General features: G+C 42.8%; 1 protein-coding gene across 1 annotated transcript in view; it reads left to right on the forward strand.

Moving 5' to 3' along the window:
• The window catches only part of LOC126336099 (UDP-glycosyltransferase UGT5-like), a 34,303-nt gene extending 27,469 nt beyond the window's left edge, over positions 1-6,834 (forward strand). The window contains exons 4-5 of the mRNA XM_049999579.1: positions 5,215-5,437; positions 6,611-6,834. Coding sequence (XP_049855536.1) covers positions 5,215-5,437; positions 6,611-6,834 — 447 coding nt within the window. The remainder of the gene's footprint in view (positions 1-5,214; positions 5,438-6,610) is intronic.
• Positions 6,835-10,365: the final 3,531 nt, after the last annotated feature.

Here is a 10,365-nt window from a genome sequence, read left to right on the forward strand (position 1 = left end):
AAGAATAACGGTAAGTTGTACACAGCTCTTCAGACTTTACTTAACTCGCAAATAAACAAACTAAATGGCTTGGTACAGCATCCACTAGTGAACATAAAAGTAATATTTTGAATGAGTCCTTTCCTTTTTGAGTAGCTTGTTTGGATTTGAAGCGTTGTGTCATTATATCAACTATTTATATCCTCAATCTTCGAGTTCCTTCATATCAAAGATAGAGTACAATATGTCATAGTGTACCTGAAACAGACCTTGTTAGAAACAAGCACTAAAAGGTTTCTCTGTTGCATGCACCCTGCAGAAGGGTGTTACGCATACTCTGTGCACCTTTGAATGAAATGTCTATATCCAATATCACACACAGAAGGCAGATATACCACTGAGTAGTTTAAATCAGGCAAATACTTCTGTAACGAAGTTTGTTTACGAAATCTTTGTATCTCTACAGCTGCCGTAGCACATTAAATATTTACAAACGGTTTTGTGATGTCTGAAACAGTGGCGACACACAATCCCTACACATCCTGCTTTACACTCGATAAGTACACAGTACATTCATGCCAAGCATAAACATCTACAGTCCTCCGTGCGACAGACAAGTGACTTTTGCTTAGCACAGTCAAGTAAACACATCGTCGATTCATGTCGGGTTTTCCTTCACATTCAGCGACAGCGTCCTGCTTACTCGCAGTATTCACTGTAATTCGCCATCACTGTCACCCCGTTTCCACCCTGCACTCGTGCAGATGAACCCTTCTCTAAAGTCAGAGAGAAGCAGCATCGATAGGGAGCACGGCCAACGTAGAATAACAGTTCAGATGTTGGCAGCCTAGTCAATAGTGCTGGACACGGCATACCATGTACTCCACATATTCTGTTGTCAGAATTGTCAGTTTCAGCTTTTACTCTTTTTCTGTAGCACTTTCCATGTGTAGCAGCTCTTCAAACTTGTCTTTAGTAGTCTTGTTAATTACTAATGTATAGTAGTGAGATTGGTAATTTACCGTAAAATATTATATAGGCACTTCGTTTCGTGTGTTAGTGTGAATGCCTTTCCTAGTTTGCTCTCTTTTACATTTATTTACTTTTCAGCTTTTTCATTTTGTAACTGCTCATGATGACCTGGTGTTAATCCAGTAGAACGTTCACAGTATTGTGTTTTTCATTTATTGTTGTTCTGTTCTACCAAGAAGAGACGAAAGGACCAGTTGACATGAAATTCCATTTGTTGTGTGTATACAGTATCCTAGGAAACAAAGAATGGTTCAAATGGCTCTGAGCACTATGGGACTTAACATCTTTGCTCATCAGTCCCCTAGAACTTAGAACTACTTAAACATAACTAACCTAAGGACATCACACAACACCCAGCCATCAAAAGGGAGAGAAAACCCCTGACCCCGCCGGGAATCGAACCCGGGAACCCGGCCGTGGGAAGCGAGAACGCTACCGCACGACCACGAGATGCGGACAAAATAAACAATAGTAAATTGTATATGTTTTGGAGAACTCAAGAGTGCGAAAATAAGTACACACAGCTGCTACTTCTAGCAGCAGCAAAGGCTTCAACCCTTCTGGCACTGAGTTGACCTTAGCTTGTTTGAGCCTCTGATTCAGATCCTCCACTCGGCTGTGTACCGCAATCGGTCCTGTAGACTGTGCTGCAAATGGTCAGCTCTGCTTTCATCTTGCAAGCAAGACTGGCAGCCTATACCACTTCTGTTAGCCGCTCCAAACCAGAGAACATTTCTTCTGATCCAAAGTGACACGCATTATTGGTACTGACGTGTGCAACCACCTGCAGTTGGCTGCACCCTCTGCTCTTCATGGCATCCGGGAGGACTCTTTACACATCTGGAATGACTCCACCCGGTACGCACACGGAGTGCAGATTGGTTTTGTTACCCTTCTTGTCAGCCAAGTCCCTAAGGGGCCCCATAACGCGCCTAACACTGGAGCTCCCAGCTACCAATAATTCCACCCCCTGTGGTTTCCCAGGTCTTGCAGGACATGAGACAGCATCTGGCTCAGCGACAGTCAGCCACAGACAGCACCTGGAACCTGTCTGTCAGACAAACTGGGGAGGAACTCGGCTCGCATCCGTACACAACAATCGCAGTCCCTTTCCATACTTAAGACCGTGGAAAACTAGACTATGCAGATAAACGGACTATCGGCAAGTGCTGGGCAACTCTACAGTAGGCCCTGACAAAAACGCGCGAACTGTGTTTAGTAATAAGCAGCTATTCAAAAACCTAACTACCGAAGCACTCAGGTGAAACTAAATAATTTGTCCCTGATCAGGAACTTGTAATACGTCACAAAATCGGTTTACTTTCCGACTCAAACGAAAACGCCAGAACTGTGGCTATTATATGTGAAATTTACATGCAGAAACTCAAGAAACTAAACTATTAAAGCACACAGATTATATAATGAATTTCGCTCCTGGTTAGGAATTCGTAAGTGTCACAAAAGCAGTCACTTTCCAGGTGCTGCGTCTTCCTCGGTCGGCTACTACTGAGTGATTATGGCCGCAGGACGTAAATCAACATATTTTCAACCCAAAATGATAGTTGGAGGTAAACGCATTAGGAATTACATTTCGGAAATCGTTAGGCGATTCAATATTCCGACATCCTCAGTGTTGAAAGTGTGTGGAAAATACCAGATTTAAGGTATTACCTCTCACCATGGTAAGGCAGTGATCCACGCTCTTCACTTAACGACCGACAGCAGCTGAGTTTGGGTGGAGTTGTCAGTGCCAACAGAGGAGCAACACTGAATAACATAACAGCAGAACTTACGATAACGTATGAGTTAGGAGAGTGCAGTTAAATTGACCTTAACAGAGTATGGCAGCAGATGACAGACGCGAGTGCCTTTGTTAGCAGCACAAAATCTTCTACAGCGCCTCTTATGGGCTCTTATGTATATCTGTTGGTCCTTCGATACCTGGAAAACCATGCCCTGGTCAGAGAAGTCTCAATTTCAGTTGGTAAGAGCTCACAGTAGGTTCCGAATATGGTGCAGACCCCACGAATGCAGGGACCCAAGTTGTCAACAAGGCACGGTGCAAGCTAGTGGGATGTGTTTACATGTAATGTACTGCGTCTTCTGATGTACTGCGTGAGATCATTGACTGGAAATGGTCGTGTTCGGCTAGCTGGAGACCATTTGCAGCCATTCATAAGCTTCATGTTTCCAAACACCTATGTTATGTCACATGCCACAATGTCGCCACTGGTTTGAACATCAAGGCAACTGGAGCGAATGATTTGGCCGCCTAGATCGCCCGACAAGAATTTCGTTGAAAATTTATGGGACATACCCGTGTACAAAATCCCACATGAGCAACTGTTTCTCAACTATGGACGCTATAGAGGCAGCATGGGTCGATACATAGGCTGGAGACTTCCAACAACTTGTTTAGTCCATCCCACGTCGAGTTATAGCCCTGCAGTGGGCAAAAGGAGGCCCGACGCGATATTAAGTAGTATCTTATGACTTTTGTCACCTCGTCGTATCTGTCCTTTTGGGCGTAAGTAGCCTGTGTTAGTGAGGTCCAGCACGGCTCTGAGTGTGGCTTCTTGAAATCATTATTTCCCTCTTACCTTGACTGTAATGGGATCCAGACCACAGTGAGCACCAATATCTTGGAATGATATACCAAAACGTCCCACCACGGACAACACGGTGGTCCAGACCCTTCAGTCAACGACCGAGAGCTGCGGCTTTTGCGCAGTGTTGTCAGTGCTAGCAGACGAGCAACACTGCATGAAATAACTGCAGAACGTACCACGAACGTATCATTTAGGACAGTGCGGCATAATACGGCGTTTATAGACCATAGCAGCAGACGACAGACAGGAGTTCCTTTGCTAACAGCACCACATGGCATGCAGTGCCTCCCCTTAGCTCGTCCCTCTACTGGTTGGGTCCCAGATGGGTGGAAAATCTCGATCTGGTCAGATGAGTCCCGAGACCCCATGAATCCATGGCACCCAAGTTATCAACTGGGCACTGTTCAAGCTGGTCATAGCTCCATGACGATGTGTCTGTGTTTACATGGTGCGGACTGGGTCCCCTGGTCCAAATGAACCCATCATTGACTGGAAATGTTTGTTTTCGGCTACTTGGAGACGAATTTCACCCATACGTGGATTTTACATTCCCTAACACCTATGTAATGTCAATGGGAAGCAATAGTTCACCATTAGTTCGAAGAATACTCTGGGCAATTGGAGTGAATAATTTAACCACCCAGATCGCCGGACAAGAATGTAATTGAAAATTTGTGGAACATAAGGAAGACGTCAGTTCATAAAGAAAATCCTGCACCTTCGCAATTATACACCACAGCTCCAGAGGCAGCGTGGCTCGATATTTCTGCAGGAGACTTGCGACGACTTGTAGAGTCGATGTCACATCGGGTTTCTGCCCTGCGCTGGGCAAAAGGAGGTCCGACACAATATTAGGGGGTACCCCATGACTTTCGCGCGACGGCCTTGCCGCAGTGGGTACACCGGTTCCCGTGAGATCACAGGACTTAAGCGCTGTCGGGCGTGGTCGGCACTTAGATGGGTCACCATCCAGGCCGCCATGCGCTGTTGCCATTTTACGGGGTGCATTCAGCCTAATGATGTCAAATGAGGAGTTACTCGACAGATTAGTAGCGGCTTCGGTCAAGAATACCATCATAACGATTGGGAGAGAGGTGTGCTGACCCCACGCCCCTTCTATCTGCATCCTCCAATGAGGATGACACGGCGGTCGGATGGTCCCGGTAGGCCACTCGTGGTCCGCAGACGGAGTACCCCATGACTTTCGTCATCTCAGCGCGTCTGTCCTGTTGGGAGGTAGTAGCCAGGCTTGCTGAGGCCCAGCATGGCGTTGGGTACTGCTCCCCTGAAATCATAGTTTCCCTCTTCCATTGACGGTAATGGAATCCAGACCACACTGAGCATCAATATTGTGGAACGATAAACCAAAACGTTCCTGCCATTGCCGAGTTACGAACTGCTGCCAGAAGACATTTTTCGATCTTACACCTGCCATAACACCCAACTGTCTCCCACTGAAATGCTAGTGGGTGAATGTTGATAGCTGCATGATATAGCACAAATGTCAGATATGAAGTAGAATAAAAAATAAATAAATCAAATTTTGTTGCAAGCAGTTGCCAGTTTTATAACAAGTTAATCTTGTATGTTGTAGAAGCTACAGAAATTCATAGACGGAGCCGAACACGGCGTCATCTACGTCAGTCTCGGATCAAACGTCCGGAGCAACGCACTGCCCCAAGAGAAGTTCCAGGCTTTTCTGGAGGCGTTCAGACAGCTGCCGCAACGCGTCCTCTGGAAGTGGGAGAACGACACACTACCTTCCCAACCGGAGAACGTGATGGTCAGCAAGTGGATGCCACAACAATCCGTGCTGGGTGAGATTTCATTCTGCTAGTTACATCAAAACTTTAAGGTAGTTATCAGTGGAAGAGAGTTAGTGTTTTACACTCCTTTGGTGAAAAGGTCATTACAGATGGAATACAAGATTTGACTGAGTAAGGAGGGGAAGGTAATGGATTGTGTCCTTCTGTAGGGAGTCATTCCGGTTTTCAATTGAATTGTGTTTGGAAAATAAGTGAACACCTGTATCTGGATGTCCGAACAGCATTTGAACCCCACGTCTCTGGAATGACAATCCACTGGTTGAGGACCGCTCCAGTTCACACGGCCTTCTTCCTTTTCTAGCGAGAAGTATTGTTAAAGAATCAGCTATCGATCTGTCTACCTGAAATCTTGTCGAAGAAACCATCGAGAAACTAGTCTTGAAAAATTTAGGTAACATATTCATGACACAGCCCTCCTATTCGGTTCTAGGATAGTCTCAATTTTGCTGACTCATCTATACTGAATTGTTAACTGTCATTTGTATGACAGCTGCAGATAAACGATTGTTAAAGCTTTACGAGTTTATCGCGTAGATAATAGAAGACACAGATTAAACTCTTGTTGAACCAAAATATCTTTTGTGGTACGTACCTCCATTTTATAAAAATGAAGAAGAACTCATTTGTAAACGTCAGTGGAAATCGTACTTACTCTACTGTATTAAGATCTTGATAAAACTTGTAAAATTTATTTCTCAGTGTTTTCAATACATCAAAGGAGCTCAAAGATAGTCCCTTCCGATACAACAAAGGTGATTTCCCTTCTTTTCGAAGGAGGGAAAATGTTCCACCGAGCTTAACACTGTAGTGCAGTAAACAAATACGTGCCTACAGAATCAAAGATACGCGAGATATGAATTACGGTGGAATATTTTTGGGAAGGACTATGATGGCAAGCCGTTGTAATACAATGTGAAAGATACTGCATTACGAAGGCGCAGCAAAACCTTCTCGTACAATAATGTGCTTACGTCCTTTCCACATAGAAGTGAAGGTAACTCAATGGAAACAAAGGTCTATAAATGTATGATTGTGTTGGAAATTTAGTCGGTTCTAAAACAGTTTAAAACGTATCGTTTATCCTCGTACAGTAGTTGAAGTTCTTTGTAAGCATGTGGAGTTCCACATCATGTCACAGTCCAGCACGGCTTTCTTTGCCCGCAGCTCATCCAAACGTCCGCCTCTTCATAACGCAAGGAGGTCTTCAGAGCATGAATGAGGCGACGTACCACGCTGTCCCACTTGTGGTCATACCTTTCTTCGCCGACCAGCCGCACAACGCCGCCAAGATTTCGCAGGCGGAGATCGGCGTCAGGCTGGACTACCATGACGTCACTAAGGACAACCTGCTGGCCGCTGTACGAAGCGTTTTGGAGGAATCAAAGTAAGTTACTCAAGGCTCCAAGGCAATATACTGTCACTTATGTTATTTCAACTGTGTGACACACGGTTCGTCACATCTAAACTCGTGAATAATAATGCTTAACCTCTTCGATCCCGAGGAAAAAAAAGGCAGCAATTTTTCTTTTCATATTTTGGAGCACGCTAATAAACAAACATGGCATTGATGCAAACGAAATTTTTTATGATTTGGTAAGGTATAAATGGAGGTCCACTTATGTGAACCTCAAGTTTCAGTCATCATGAAAACTTACTAGTTTTTGTTTTGTATTTGCTTTTCCGCTTCTTCGATGAAGTCATTTTATCCAGCAATACATATTTTTCATTTGAAGTAGTAAGATAAAGAAAACTGTGATGGCGAGCTACTAAGGGCTGCTCGTTACGTGCGTGGTGCAGGTTGCAAAACGGATATTCTGATCATCTACAAAGGACCCGCTTAGGGTGTTGATCGTACCTTTAACCTATTAAATGATCTGCATGAGAAAATTTCTTTCACTATAGAATCTGAAAATGAGACCCGTCAATTAAATATCCTTGACTTAACGCTTACTATAGAAACAAATAAAATTTCTTTCAATATTTTTCTTAAAGTAACATATACTGACCAGATAGTCCCTGCATCTTCTACTCCTCCAAAATCCACTAAAAAAGCCTTCTTTCATTCTGCTGTTCACCGAGCCATTTCCATCCCACTTTCTACAGAAAACTTTAACGACGAAATCAATTTACTTAAAACAATAGCAGTTACCAACGAGTATCAACGTAACATAGTAGATGACGTCCTTAAAAAGAAAATTGCTAAAAGACTTACTACGCTAGGCACTTCTGATATCGAGTCAAACTCAAAAAAATTTTTCTCTGTTCCTTTCGTGGGGCCTATCTCTTATCATATCCAATGCATTCTTCGAAAGAAATACGATTGCAATGTTGCTTTTTCTACTAATAACAATTTGAGAAAAACATGATTCATAATTTACATTCTATGCGTTCCCCTTTAGAAAATTCTGGTGTCTACAAAATTGTCTGTGATACTTGCTCCTCTTACAATGTAGGACAAACAGGACGTGTCTTCACCACCAGATATAAAGAACAATTGTTAAGAAATAATGGCACTTGCCCCCAAAATTCGTCTTTTGCCGACCATCTTCTAATTACAGGTCTTTCACCTAAAGCCATCTGCGATAGCAACATTTTGCACACCGAAAAAAAAGGGCGTAGAAGAGATATTCTAGAAGAATTAGAGATTTTCAAGCATTTTGCTCGAAGTGATAGCCTCGTCCTTAACGAACAGCTACAGCTAGGTGACAAAAAATTTTTCAGCGGTATAAAGCCGTTACTCGATATCTGACTTCGGGTCTCCTTGTGCAGGTTACCGAAATGTTCTTTTCCTTCTAAGGTAGTCCTACGTTTTTCAGTTATCAAATGTTTCTTGGCTGCATTTGACGTCAGTATTGCTGTATACAAGTTGTCATTCAGTCCGATCTACATTTTCATAATGATGTTTTCATGTTTTATCTTATTGTTATAAGCTCTGATGATGTAGACAAAATGTTATATTGTATGCTACTATCAAACAAACATTGCTTTCCATTATGTACCAAATACTGTTCATTTATAATTATTTCTGAATATATTTCAATGTGAAGCAGCCTAATTGTATCTACGGCTACTAGGTGGCGCGCTCGTTGCAGTGCCGTGTTCACCTGGCCGCATTTGTTAACGCGGGCACCTCTGTCCGTTTTGCAACCTGTAACCGCGAAAGTAACGAGCAGCCCTTAGTGGCTCGCCATCACACTTTTCTTTATCTTAAATAGTCTTTTACGATGATTCCGTACTTATGCCCTATTATACGTTTTTAGTCATTATTCTGTGACCATGTTATAGAATATAGATCATTCTTTGTTTTAAATTCTGAAGAAGACACTCCTAGCAGTGTTGAAACCAGGTTAATTTGTTAAAAATATAGTGACCGAGGGCTATTTCTCTTTCAATTGCAACTATTCACGGTCTCTGAACGTGCAGCCATGTACAAAATTTTGCTCTCAAATATCTTCATAATTGCAAGACAGTAATAATCACACAATAATGTCTGGCAAGTAATAATTTGCTACTGGCAGTAAATAAACCTTTACGTTTTGTGATAACCTTAAAAATAATATTTTTTTTACAGTGCATAAATACATTCCACATCTATCCAATGTCTCTCATATCTTGTAATTGCAGCCAGGTTTCCTGCATTTTGAGGAATTACTTCACTCAACAAATTCTGGCATTTGTCCAACTTTGTAAGACCTAATATTCGAAACTGGTTGCAGCTCAGTTCTTGTAGCCTTTTTATTCACATTATCTGCATCAACTACAACTTCACTCACGGAGGAATTCACTGAACAAGGAAGTCCTGTTCTCCTAGCTACTGGAACCACATTTTAAAGTTCTTATTGTTTATCAGTCTGTTTCATCCATCCCAGCAGGACAATCTTCAGTCTAAATGAGAATTCGGCATCTCACCAGTCGATTCCGCACTGATATCATCAGTTAATACTTAATGCAGTGCTGCAGAGTTCAGAGAAAACAGTTACTTCAGTATCACCTTATAGAAATCCAAATTGAAATTAGCAAATATTCATTATAACCTGAGCTCCACATACGAGGTCCTCGATAAAATAGTAACGAAAAAAATTTGTGCAAATCTAAATTAATTCTGAACATCTAGAAAAGTAGCGAACGTAGGTAAGACACACAGATTGTCATCCCAAAATTCATGCATAATAATTAGTTACCTACCGTTGTTCCTTCTAAAAGCAACAATTTTGTGCGTACGACCACGATATATTGGTGTCGTGCTGCTGCTTTCAACAGTGGTGTATTGAACGCTATCGCACGTGTAAACTAGGTTCTTAGCATTGTACAGATGCACATCAAGATCGACGCGTTGTGGGAGCATCAGCAGCCGACGGAACATCTAACAGGGATTAAATCTGGGCACATATGGCACCTGATGGTTCACCAAGAACAACTGGGAATCTGCTCTTTCAGCAGTTCTAAGATCTCGTGTACGTGTGGTCAGGCTATACTGACACCGTGATACGACCAAACGGTTGAAAGCGTCGTCTGGAGAGTAGAATGGCACTCTGTTGTCTTCAGTGACAATAAGAGTAGATGCGGTAGTTTTGTATGGAGTGATGGACGTGAGCAGACTATTCCGGAGGTCACTCGCTCGCGACACACAGATCCCACCCAAGGCTTTATGGTGTGTGTGTATTTGGGGGGAGGGGGCATAACTTTCAACTCGTGGTCACATTTGTCACACTACTGGCCATTAAAATTGCTACACCAAGAACAAAATGCAGATGATAAACGGGTATTCATTGGACAAATATACTAGAAGTCACATGTGATTACATTTTCACGAAATTTGGGTGCATAGATCCTGAGAAATCTGTACCCTCTGGGCGTAATAACGGCCTTGATACGCTTGGGCATTGAGTCAAACAGAGCTTGGATGGCATGTACAGGTA

This window comes from Schistocerca gregaria, chromosome 2 (genome assembly GCF_023897955.1).
Source record: "Schistocerca gregaria isolate iqSchGreg1 chromosome 2, iqSchGreg1.2, whole genome shotgun sequence".
NCBI classification, from domain to species: domain Eukaryota; kingdom Metazoa; phylum Arthropoda; class Insecta; order Orthoptera; family Acrididae; genus Schistocerca; species Schistocerca gregaria.